The following is a 12,557-nucleotide window of genomic DNA, read 5'->3' as shown; positions in this document are numbered from 1 at the left end:
ACTGTGTGCCATTCTTTTTATGGTCTCATGCTAATGCGAAGAAGTCGGTTAATTATTTGTCTTGCTGAAAGTTGTGTACAATTCGGGGAATACACACCGTCCAATTTTTCGAGGAAATACGGTATTTGAGGCGGGCAGCGATCTCTGTGGTGGCACACCAGTTATAAAGGTCAATGCATGTTGAAAACTCGACGGTCGTTCGAAACCCTTTCTGACTAATGTTATACAAAGGCTCTTATTATTGTTATCGTCGGCAGAGTTATTGTTGGTGCTGGTGGTGCTGGAATTTGCCTTGGGTGGGCAGTCATGATCTAGTAGAGTGCGTACATGTATGCGGGTCCCCATTATTACAGGACCTTTACAGGGCCTTAGCGTTTTGATTGCACGCTGGTTATTCTGCCGTTGGTTCCGGTTATCGATTATCGGTAATTCGCCAGTTTCACTGTGTAGTTTTCGCTGAATGGAGAAATTATTTATGCGTTTAGTATTAATGTTAATTCTTTTCTTCAATCTTATTCTAGGTATGTTGTATTATCTACGTGTACTATGGGAGCTTCCTCGGCGTCGTAGTGCTTGTCAGTTGGAGTACTTGTAAAATGAATATCGACTAAGTTGTCGTAAATGTTTGCATACTAGATTTGGTCTCCCAAAGAGTATTGACCCACAATGCTTGTACTTGATGCCTTCTACTCTTTGATGTAGAATATGCTTGAATGCCCATAATGTTCTTGAAAATTATTTCGTCAACCACTGCACGCTATTTCTCGTTGTGTCCAAGTTACGTTTGAGTACATTTTGGTGGCAATTGTGGAACTCTAACTTAATGTGATAAATTCTCAGCAATAATTCTCAAATATGAGACCCTACATCGTTATTCACTAACGAGGCAGATCTATTGCTCCCAATGGCGAAATCTAAGTCTGCGTTAACAATGGCGTTCAATATCGCTATTTCGATGATCAGAGGCATCAATTCCCCGCTACTGTTGCTGTATATCAGCTTTCTGCATTCAAATTGAATTCGCCTACTGCGAAGTTCAGTAGGTCTCTCATATATATACGCAGATGACCCTATACAGGCATATGGGGTTTCGTTACTGATCCGAGACACCAATAGATCACCAACTCGGCCAAATCCATCTATCAAAGCAGCAGCGAAGAAGACTTAATATACTAGTATAAGTATATAAGTAATCTAACACTCGAAATGGTGTAAAGAATCAAGGTATAAGATGATCATTTCATTGCTAAGCTACAGTCTAGAAATTCCATGAGAATACGTTGAGATCCGTAGTCTGTCAATAGTAATCATGCGTAAGGGCTATTAATCATTAGTGATCTCATTTGATGATTTGTGATCTCATTTCCTGATTAGTGATCTCAAGCTAGCCTCTAGTTATGGAGTGGAGCTTTACGCCTCTCAAATTACCATTGGGACTTTATTCTCGACGAGCAACACAAAAATAAATACCATTTGTCAACATGCAGCCCAATTATTCGTAAAGGGGAACGGACCGCAGACAAGTTTGACATGCAAGCTCGGAATAAAGATAAATACAATGCCGGATTAAGGAATAACCCTATCAAAAACCGAAGGATCCCGTGGTTTTATAACACGACCTTCGAAATATATCCGCCAAAACGCAAATAAGAGCAACCCCTCCCCAAGTTTACCATGAATACCGAAAGCCCTGCGCCGTCGAGTCTTTTTGTTTCGAGCCCGAATTCTACAACGGACGAAGAACGCCAAATGGATATTAAGTCATCCAAAGCTTCGCCGTCTGCTGCGATTAATACCGAGGAGGAGACTCAAGATGAAAGAGCACAGGAGCAAAAGAAATCTTTCAAATTCAAAGTCACTGTCTTTATGCTCTGCGTAACTTCAGTCTCCGTTGCAATGGACTCCGTTATTGTCGCTGCGACTTTAGCTGCCATCACATCTTCGTTAAAAGGCAATAGCTTGGAAGCCTTTTGGGTGGGAACGTCATATTTATTAGCCCAGACAGTCAGTTTATCTACTCCTTTGGTATACAGTTTTCTCACATCACCTAAACTTAGGTCGCAGTACCTATTTATGGTACTATTTCAGACATTTTGTAAGACTTCTCGTTCACTGCCTAGAGTACTATTATGCTAACAGATACCTTAGCGGTCGGAAGTGGGTTATGGTGTTTGCGATCGCGATATTTCTTCTTGGAAGTGTTCTTTGTGGTTGTGCTCAGAACATGAATTGGCTGGTGGCTGCGAGGGTAGTTCAAGGCCTTGGAGGGGGTGGCTGCCTGACCCTGACGACAGTCATTCTCAGCGATATCACGACGCTCCGGGAGAGACCGAAATATCTTTCCATGGGTGCCTTTGCGTGGGCTTTAGGTACCAATATCGGGGTACGACACTCTCCGGCCTGTTGAGGCTACTGGCAAAATCTCTGCAAATGCTAACAGTCAATTTGACAGGTGCCTGTTGGTGGAGCAATAGGACAATATACGTCTTGGCGCTGGGTGTTTTGGATAAACATCCCTATTTGCATTCCCAGTATTGCTGGTATTGTATACGCACTACATCTTGTACGGGACAAGTCTTCTTTTAAATCAAAGGCCGCCCGTGTGGATTACTTGGGAATCACCGTGTTTATCGCTGCCACGACACTATTACTCTACGGCATCACTACTGGAGGCACTACAAATCCGTGGAATTCCGCAAGCGTTTTGGCACCTTTAGCCCTTGGCATTTTTGGGCTTGGAATATTCCTTCTCATTGAGTGGAAAGCGACAAAAACGCCAATGGTGCCCCTACGTATCTTTAATAATCGCAGCGGCAACGCAGGTTTCTTTGGTGCATTTGTCCATGGCTTAGTACTATGGGCTTCCGCCTACTATATCATCATCTTTGTTGGTTCCCAATTATCTTGAATACAATTTATATACTAATCTAGCCTTTCAGTTCCTTGGCGCGAGAGGTGACCCTCTGTTCAAATCTTCGGCAGAAACGCTCCCGGGCAGGTAAGACGCTTTCCAACCGCACCAATTCCGGCTTAAGTTCACATACTAACTATAGAATCTTAGTGCCCCAATTGCTCTCTCAGCTGTATTTTGCGGCATATGGGTTTCTAGGTCACTTCGATTCCAGAAAATGACCTGGTTTGCCTGGGCGCTTCTTACCACTGGGACAGGGTTAGTCGCGCTCATGAAACCAAATTCATCCGCAGGTATTTTATACGCTATTCGCATTATTCCTGCCATTGGAGGAGGTTTCTTGTTCCAATTGCCTCTATTTGCTGTACAATCCACAGCTGCCGGCCAGGATATCGGCATTGCTACGTCAATGATCGCCTTTTTTCGCAGCGTAGGCCAGGCATTCGGGGTTGCTATTGGAGGGACAGTATTCCAAAACGAATTTGATCGCTTTCTGGCCACAGCGATTGCGGCGGATCGGATCCCATCAGATCTCGTTATCACGGGTGCTCAAGCTGCTGGCGCATATGAAACAATCAACGCATTTCCTCAAACTATGCAAGATGTGCAAGAAACATATCGATATATCTATGCGGATGCCTTGAGAACTGTCTGGTATGTCACTACAGGTATTGCTGGCATGGGCTTCCTGGTTGGGTTTTTGGTGAGAAATGAAAACATGGACCGGGGGAATTATTCAAAGCAATCCTTTCAAGTAGAGGAGAACAGAGAAAGGTCTTTGTAAAGATACCTAAAAGATTCACTGACTATAGATTTCTTACTATAAATCATTCAATGGAAGGGAAATAATCGAGGACTATTGGTTTAAGAGATGGACTTTCGGTGCAGACTCTCCTCAGCGTTTCTCAGTCGGTAATTTGGAAGACATCAATGGCCATATCTCATAGAATCATGGAATATAAGGTTATTGTTACATACGGAGTAGCAATAATCACCCTTTAACAGGCCCAGTGACCAGTGTAACCTACAGACAACGTGGTTGATCCTATGCGAGAGCTTCAGAACAGGGCTTAAGGTTGGGATACGCGGGAATTTTAGGGTGGCTGTTACTAGATTTTGAGAGCCATATCATCAATCGCGGTATTCCGCATCAAATGTAATAAGCAGGTAATTATACCGCGCAGGGTCGAGAATGATATGATGCAATTCAGTATGGGAAAGGGTAAAATCACGGACTTTATCGACCCGATAGTCACGACTGTACTAACAATGCAACACAAATTGTTTATGCCATAGTGAACCAGCCAGACGAAGCAAGTGCAGTAAATGCTGGTTTCAAAGCTTTCGGCCCATTAGACAGCTTCTCTCTTCTCTTTCCCAAAATCTGTAGGAATAATTCTTTATTCAGCAATTCGAATCGCTGGCCCTGCATATAGTATTGTGATTGACTTTTTAGCAAACCAAGACGCTCCTGCTATATTATTTTGTACTGATAAACCGCATAAATAGTCACTATAGAGGTCATGTGGCGTCGTACTTCGACCCAGCTGCTAATGTCAACATTAATGTTGCGGCGCCCATTCCTGTCGATCTACCCGCGGTTGAGTTTTTTTAGAGGGTCGCAGTATTATCGGTTCAGTGAATGTGACTCTGAACATAGGTACTGGATAGCCCTGGAGTTCTTGACACTAGAGATATTTCTTTTCCCTTTTATTTCAATCATCAGAACTATTTCTACAACGCCCCGGTAGATGAAATAACATCAAGATTCTGTAAATAGGTTTATATTCTACAATGCAAGCGATGTACTGGCTGGAGTGGCGTAACATTGTTTGCTAATAGCCGTTCTGGTATCCACCAATTTACTAATAAAATTGTGAAGACATATGCGAAGCTTGAATATTATGTTTTGAATATTATGTTAATTATATATCAGCAACTGGCTCTCTGAGTTAATAAATGATGGACGTGAAATGAACTTATGTACCGGTTGACCTGGATAAGATGTGAAGACTCGGCTTCTATGGATCTCAAATCCCGCCTGAACGCCTTCAATAATGTCAAAAGTGGGGGATCCCCGGATTGATTTGCTGCATTTATTAGAGGCGAGCTTCAGCTGAATGCTAATCTAACCCAATCCCCAGAAATTATATCAACGAGTTGGCACTAAAACGTCCATATTGGAACATTTATGCGGCGCCCCGTCACTGTGGAAATGGGATTGGCGGATTCCTTTTTTTTGGTGCCTGTCGCAACTAATTAGCAATGTCCAGAGTTTCAAGGTGGCATTTTGAATTTATGCTAACCCGGAAATATCGGGACAGCAATGCGACAATATAACGTCCGGGACAATTTCTCCAGCTCAGCTTTCATTCCTTGTCCCGCGAGAGCTAATGTAGTTCGCTAACGTATAATAATAAATAGTCAGCCCAATCCGCACTAAAAATCTTTTTGTTAAGCATATGAAGTTGTAAACTAGAAAATCTACAGCTCAGAGGATTCAAGGAATGACAACTCAACAACCCCTATCTTCGGCAAGCGGGCTCCAGAGCGGGCCTGAGCTTGGTAAATCCAATGACGATGACTGGGAAACAGGTCAGCTCTCAGCGCCAGAACAACGAGTTTGCAGCCCGGGATATAAGTGCCCAATTCGTGAGCGGTTGAAGCACTTTACTTGGGCTTGGTTTGCAGTCACCATAAGCACTGGTGTTCTCGGCCTTCTCTTCCATAACACGCCCAACCGCTTCGATGGGCTCAATGCTATTGGCAAAGTAACATTTATTCTTTCTATTGCCATGTTTCTTGTCTCTGTCGCCGCCATTACATATCGATTCATCAAGACACCCCGAGGATTAAGGACAAGCTTGCTGCATCCAACTGAAGGCTTGTTTTTCCCAGCATTTCTGTTAAGCCTGGCCATTATTCTCGCCAACTCAGCTATATACGGTATCCCGGCATCAGGCCCTTGGTTACCTGTAGCCCTGAGAGTATGCTTTTGGATCTACGCTGCTCTAGCTATCTCCTCATCTGTGATGCAATATACCATGGTCTTTAAGGGGGCTAAACTCAAGATCAAGTCAATGAGCCCCCTTTGGATATTTCCTATCTTTCCCACATTATTAACGGGGGTCCTGGCTTCCACAATTGCACCATCACAACCGCCTTCACAACGATTACCTATCCTTGTTGCGGGAGTTACCTACTTGGGCCTGGGATTTAGTGTTGCTTTTATCCTGTACGCATTATACCTCCATCGCCTGACGCAAGAGGGATTCCCGGCTCCTCCAATGCGTCCAGGAATGTTCATTGCAGTTGGGCCGCCAGGATTCACAGCGACGGGTCTCATAGGCCTCTCTAGATCTATCCCGGACGACTATGCCTATTTCGCTAGATTTCCTGCTGCATCGCAGGTATTAAAAGTTCTTGCGCTCTGGGTGGGCATTTGGTTATGGGCCTTGGCTTTCTGGTTCTTCGCCTTCAGTCTTATTGCGCTTCTGATGGGTGTAGCGAGGAAACGCATCCGCTTCTCCCTGGCTTGGTGGGCAATTGTCTTCCCCAACACAGCTTTTACAATTGCAACGTGTCTCATTGGAGAAGAGCTTGAAAGCGATGGTATTAAGGGCGTGGCAAGCGCCCTGACGGTGTTGATCGTAATTGCATGGTTAGTAGTGCTTGGTTCACATGTGCGTGCTGTCATACTGAGCAAGGTTTTATGGCCTGGCCGAGATGAAGATTTCGGACATTACACCCCTAACAAAGATAAATCAGCTGTAAGCCACTGATCGCAAGATTAGCCCTTTAATAAACATATGTTTGACTCTATCTTGAACAATACTACTCCACACCGGCATATTACATTCTGAACCATGATCAAACCCGTTATAGTAGATAACTCGACAGTTCCAAGCGCACACATCGATAACCTCGGCAACCTCGAACAGCAAATTCGGCTAATGCTAGCATGGTGCCAACAACCTCTAGCTAGGACACACACTCGAAGCGAATTCTTCTGCAAAATGTCATCAAATGATTTGCCCTCAGGTATTAACTGCACAGAAGGGCCTGTGTGATAGTAAGATTCGGGCTGCTGGCGCGGGTCAAAGATCATGGCAAAGTTGTGCACAGTCGCTTTTGGATACTCATAAGATAATAATAGCCGGTATTAACTGATTTCCCTTCCCTTATCTCTTGATGACTGTTTCCTCTCAGTTTACTTCGTTATAGAGCGTTTGCGGCCAGGTTCTAGCTTGAATGAAGTCGACAAAGTCAAACAAGCTCTTTTTATAACGCCTTTCTTGCGTTGTTCGATCCACAGTTTGCATTCCATAATGTGGCGTAAAGTCCCCAAATTCCCAATTGTCGACAAAACTCCACGCGATCACGCCTAGTACCTGCACACCATCCTCCCAGATGCTTTTCAGTATCTCACTCATGAAGCTCAAATAGTACTGGCTGCGAGGTGAATCGAAGAGCTGTTGTGGCAGTGGTAGTGAGGCTTCATTCTCGATAGGGAAGCCAAATTCGGTAATGATAATTGGAGAGCGATACGTGTTCCACAAGTATGACAGGTAATGGCGCAAATAGGTTGGAGTGATATAAACATATGTTTGACTGGCGTATGCAACATTCCAACCAAATTTCCCACTCCAGCTCTGCTGCACGCATTCCGGATAAAACACGTTGGATGGGGTGTTCAAACAAGGTGACTCGCTCGCTGATAGAGGTGAGACAACAGCTGGTTACAGTTTCCAGGGTTAGTCCACTGTTTAATGATACCTAGCTGCTCTTGACGAGAATCATGGGAAAGGGATTGAATTCCGAAAAAACTTACTAATAGTGTACGCGTCAGTTCCCCAAAAGTCCGCTGTCCCCTTGATATATTTTAGATCTTCTTTAGTAAGAGGAACGTAATCCGTGACTCTTTCTTTATAAATGGCGGGATAGTCCTTGCCGAGATAAATCGGATTGCCAAAGATTGCCAGTTGGAAGTTGTTGTAATCAGTAGCTGCCTCGACGTGAGATGCATTCCATGGATCAAGCGGTACACCAAATAGATTGCTGAATTTCATTCCAACTTTGCCTGTACCATTGATCTGCTCGTGATAAAAGTGATATAATTGAGCATGTGCTTTAAGTACTGTATCCACAGACTTTCCATTCTGGCAGTAAACGAATGGTTCGTTAAACCTGGTGGCAACAATTAGTTATCACTTGCAGAACGAGAATTGATATCTTACGTCACCCAAAGAGGCACCTTTGAACGAAATGCATTAGTATAAACTGCCACTAGTAGAATTGGATTGGGCTGAACGAACTCGATCGGCAAAATGGGTCATAACAATCTTTCCATAGTGCTGTAGAATAAAGAATAAGCATTCTAGATGTTAGTAATATGGAAGCTGACTTACAACAAAAGAATCCAAGAAAGTCTCATTTTGATAAGCTCCGTTATTATAACCCACTGCCGGTTTTTCATATAAAGATGAGACATTTGCGGCATAGAACTGCAATGGTGTATCGAAATGAATCAACGTAACGATGGGGAGCATCCCCTTTGCTATGACAAAATTGAGAAGATCACTGGGATAGAAATAATTAGTCATCGCAAGACAGTAGATTGAATGGAGTATGTCAGGCCGGTTTACTTATAGTGATCAATAGCCTGCTGGTTGACAGGTGAACCTGGAACAGCAAATGGAAGAATTCTAGTCCATGGAATCGAGAACGAATAGTACTTTACTCCTATAGCTGCCAAACGCTCAATATCCTGCTTATATAGGTAGTAGTTCTCATTCGTCACGTAATCAGGGTTGGGGCCGTCTTTGGCGATAATATCCGCTGAAGATGGCGCTTTGCCTTCGTGGCTAATAGCTCCTTCAATCTGGGAAGCTGAGCCGGCGGCGCCATATATAAAGTCATCTGGGAAGTAGTAACAGTCCGTTGGACCAAAATAATCTCTTGGCGGCAATATAAGTTCAGCACTCGGCACCGGTGTCGGCGAAACAGTCGTACTATAGATCCCCGTAGATGTAAAATTAATAAGAAATGGTCGCACATTCTCCCAAAGTGCAGTCCATGAGGCACTGCCATATCTATCATGGAAATCGGTCGCAGTCGCAGTACCGGCGGGATCCCAGCTGCCCCAGGTGGTTGTAGGAACAGGGGGGATGAGACTGCGAAGAGCGGAAAATGGAGCAGCAAATGTTTCCGTAGAAGTAGGGGAGGGAATAGGGATTGCATAGCGATAGGTGTCTGACTGGGTAAATGCAAAAGTTGAGAAGGCAAATGTAGGAGAAACGGCGGTAGTGGCAGAGCACTGCGGTCTTGTAGTCGGGCCTGTCGTCAAAACATATTTCTGCTGAGCATTCACAAGTATACTGAAGGCAGAAATTACCGAGAGGAGTATTTTAATACTCATGATAGTGTGAGTGTAAAAGTAGAAGGGACGAGTGTAATAGTAGGATGTGTGAAACAAACTTTCCGTGAAGACGGCATTGGCGGTTTATATAATGGGATTATACTCAACTTCAGAGGGGTTTTTTTTTTTTAAAAAAAAAAAAAAAACTAGTAGTAGACCATCAATGTTGACCGCAGAGCATATCCCCTGATCCCAACCTTGTAAAGCTAATACGCGCATCATCAAGGCAGAATAGGAGATGAGTTTCATCCAATCACAAGGCCCAGAATACGCGCATTGGTTTAAAGCGTGTTCGGGGCTGCGGAGTCGACAGAAGCGTATTGGCTGACTGTTACGATCTGGGTTAATTGCAATTGTTAGATCCCTTATAAGCAGCTACCTAGTTCTATCATAATAATTGCTACAAAGGCGATTACTGGCTTAATCTTTTGCCTTGTTGGCGCTACAGTATGACAGCATGTAACACTTACATTGAGCTCTTGAATTGATTAGCACGAAACTTCATATAGTGGATACTGCGCTGTAAATGCACACCGTATTACCAAACAAAACTAGGGCTTGTAGATAATTGTAAGGTTAGTTCATTTCGCAAAGGTTGCAGAATCTGCTCAGGTTGCCGCCTGAAGCGAGGTTAAGCGATAGCTTTTAGTTGGCCCGTTTATAGATGAGGAGGAAGTGTACTTCTGGTTGTATCACAACTACAGTGCTCTATCTAGTTCCCTAATCCCCTGCCCAATCCAGCGGCCAATCCAGCGGCCAATCCAGCGGCCAATCCAGCGGCCAATCCAATCCGCGCCCATCAGCCAATCCACCGAGTCTGTCGAACTACCTCCGTTGGTATGACTTTCAGCGGGGTTTCAATAAACCAATTGGAAGGTTTTACTTCCAAATGGATTACGAAGGGTGGATCCAGCGGGTAGTATAGCGGTGTGCGGCGGCGTTGAATGTGTAAAGCAGTATCGTATGCGGCAAGATCTAGTATAGTGCTAGTTTGGTAGATCAGCGATATCGCTGGATTGCACGCGTTGATAATTGACTAACCTTGTGGTTGAAATGGACAAGAAGGAGAAGAAGGAGATCGAGGAAACTTTTGGCGAAAGAAGGGCCTGCTGTTGCCTGAGACTGTTGAAAAAGAAATGTTATGGTGTATGAATAGACGAGTAATATGCGAGCTCGGTAAAGGGAGATGTGTTGGATGTATTTCCTATAGTAAATAATATAGAGAATATATTCGGTCTGGAATCTTCGTAATATCCGCAACCTTCGCAACGTCTGCAAGCCTAAGAGCTGAATTGCAAGCCTTCCACCCATTTTACAAGTCCAGTAGCATCCCACTAATCCTCCTTACTGTATAAGAAATTGTATTAACTTAACTTTAATTTTATAAGTTACCTTATATAGGGTTTTGTCAGGTACTACTTACCCATGAGGTTTATTATTGCCATTATAAGAGATAAATTATAATAACACGTTATTCCAAACGGCTCTTGGAATCTTCATCCGCATGTGCCGGATTTAATCTGAAGATCTGAGGCTGGAAAGTCTGCCACACCTGATCCGGGTCATACTTTTCGCTCGCGGCCACCAATTTGTCAAAACCTTTCTCTCTGTAAGTTGGGAAGATGACTTGCTCCTGGTCAGCATAATTGAGGAAGATGAAGGGGTGATGAACTCCTTTCTCTTTGGCGAGAGCAGTTCCAAAATTGATTGTATTTCTCGACGCAGCTTTAGCACGATCATCGCCACTTTATGAGGACCATGCAATTTTTATCTCAATCACTGTGGCATGGTTAGTTGTGACACGCGAGGTGGGTTGGTTAGGGACAGAAAAGGGGGTTATCACGCTGTACTTACAAATCAAAGGCCCATCTTCTTCAGTGATTCCTAAGGCATTGCCACCTCTATCTCTGAAATGAGCTATCGTAGGAAGAGTGACTGTCTGATAGATGAGAGCAGGATTCAGATCAGCTACATCTTTGATGCTGTTGTATTCATTCATGAATATGGCTGTAATCTCTTTGACAATACTGGCGTCGTTCTTGAGCATTAAACCCCATGTCGTACGTCTGTTTCAATTCAGCGTTAGCTGCGAAGAACGTCTCCAAAGGTATTTATTTGCACGTACCGAAACCCGCTGGGGTTAAAGGCGTTGAACCCCGCCGCAGCATCTAATAGACTTGTAGCGCGGAGCGTGTCCGAAATGCGCGAGGCACCGAGGTGAAGTTGGACATAATGGCGGGGTTCTCCTCAGGTGCGACATAATACAAGGCAGCGGCAATTATCCATCGATCGTTCGGCTGGTCATAAGCATAAGTCAGAACGCTCCCGCCGTTACCTTGGGAGTCCGTTGCGCCGTTAATGTTCCAATTCTCAGGCATCATAACAGCGAGATACTTAGCACTGCCGGAATTTGGTGAATCCTAGTAATGTAGCTTACTTAACCAATCTTAAATATATATAGAACAGCAATTTTCCAATATCTAGGAGTTATCACACACATCTGCCAACCTCTTTTGGCCAATCTCCTACATTCAACCGACTCCAACTACGTGCCACCAGTGAAGACAATAAGGTTTGTCATCGTAAAGATGCTCGTCACATTTAGGTCTTGCCCTCGTGGCAGTGGGTTCTTCGACGGCCAACTATGTTAGGTGAATGAACAATTTGGAGCGCCGTCAAATGTGTATAAAGGATTCCAATTACTGCTGCGGGAATGTGTGCTCCCAGCCCCTGGACAACACATTGGCACTGGATGGGTCTGTTCTGATCCTGATAAACTGTTCAACTGGTTTTTAGTTTACTCCTTAAATATGGCTGGTTGCGCGAAGTGGTGCTACGGAACCTGGGACAACTGTTAAAGAGATGTGGTCTCCCCTTCTTTTCCCATCCCTTTTTGGGTTTTCCTCTTTCGCTTTCCTATAGAGGTGGCTACCCTTCCCGCCAGCGCTACGTGATTACTACTACATTGGACTCGCAGTAATGTTTTCCTTTTACTATACATATGGGGACAAAGTTTGAAGTTATACATATTGTGCAGTAATTATCACACAGAACTTGTTACGGTGTCCCCTCTACGTTTTTGGACTATAAAATGGTCAATACCCTGTGACATTGTCTACATGTACTTTATGATCTTATGTCTATCAGACACATTGAATCATCATTCAATTATACCCAACATTCAGCCTACAAACCGTAATATATTTCATCATTATCAATGTTATATCC

General features: G+C 44.0%; 4 protein-coding genes across 4 annotated transcripts; 2 read left to right on the top strand and 2 right to left on the bottom strand.

Moving 5' to 3' along the window:
• Positions 1–1,674: 1,674 nt before the first annotated feature.
• Triagg1_1588 (uncharacterized protein) lies at positions 1,675–3,695 on the top strand (the record flags this gene model as incomplete). The annotated part of the gene is made up of 6 exons (XM_062895674.1): positions 1,675–2,004; positions 2,058–2,095; positions 2,149–2,383; positions 2,453–2,887; positions 2,940–2,998; positions 3,062–3,695. The coding sequence occupies 6 exons, from the start codon at positions 1,675–1,677 to the stop codon at positions 3,693–3,695; spliced, it is 1,731 nt and encodes a 576-aa protein (XP_062759127.1).
• A 1,723-nt stretch (positions 3,696–5,418) lies between these two features.
• Triagg1_1587 (uncharacterized protein) lies at positions 5,419–6,693 on the top strand (the record flags this gene model as incomplete). Its single annotated transcript, XM_062895673.1, has 1 exon — positions 5,419–6,693. The coding sequence occupies one exon, from the start codon at positions 5,419–5,421 to the stop codon at positions 6,691–6,693; it is 1,275 nt and encodes a 424-aa protein (XP_062759126.1).
• A 423-nt stretch (positions 6,694–7,116) lies between these two features.
• On the bottom strand, positions 7,117–9,329 carry Triagg1_1586 (CAZyme family GH1; the record flags this gene model as incomplete). Its single annotated transcript, XM_062895672.1, has 6 exons — positions 7,117–7,625; positions 7,743–8,098; positions 8,149–8,165; positions 8,227–8,265; positions 8,320–8,491; positions 8,557–9,329. The coding sequence occupies 6 exons, from the start codon at positions 9,327–9,329 to the stop codon at positions 7,117–7,119; spliced, it is 1,866 nt and encodes a 621-aa protein (XP_062759125.1).
• A 1,471-nt stretch (positions 9,330–10,800) lies between these two features.
• Positions 10,801–11,710, bottom strand: Triagg1_1585 (uncharacterized protein; the record flags this gene model as incomplete). The annotated part of the gene is made up of 4 exons (XM_062895671.1): positions 10,801–11,054; positions 11,184–11,395; positions 11,455–11,497; positions 11,665–11,710. The coding sequence occupies 4 exons, from the start codon at positions 11,708–11,710 to the stop codon at positions 10,801–10,803; spliced, it is 555 nt and encodes a 184-aa protein (XP_062759124.1).
• Between the last annotated feature and the right edge of the window lie 847 nt (positions 11,711–12,557).

The sequence above is a fragment of the Trichoderma aggressivum genome (genome assembly GCF_033847375.1).
Source record: "Trichoderma aggressivum f. europaeum strain CBS 100526 chromosome Unknown scaffold_004, whole genome shotgun sequence".
In the NCBI taxonomy this organism is placed as follows: domain Eukaryota; kingdom Fungi; phylum Ascomycota; class Sordariomycetes; order Hypocreales; family Hypocreaceae; genus Trichoderma; species Trichoderma aggressivum.
This window is presented reverse-complemented; position numbering and strand designations above follow the sequence as displayed.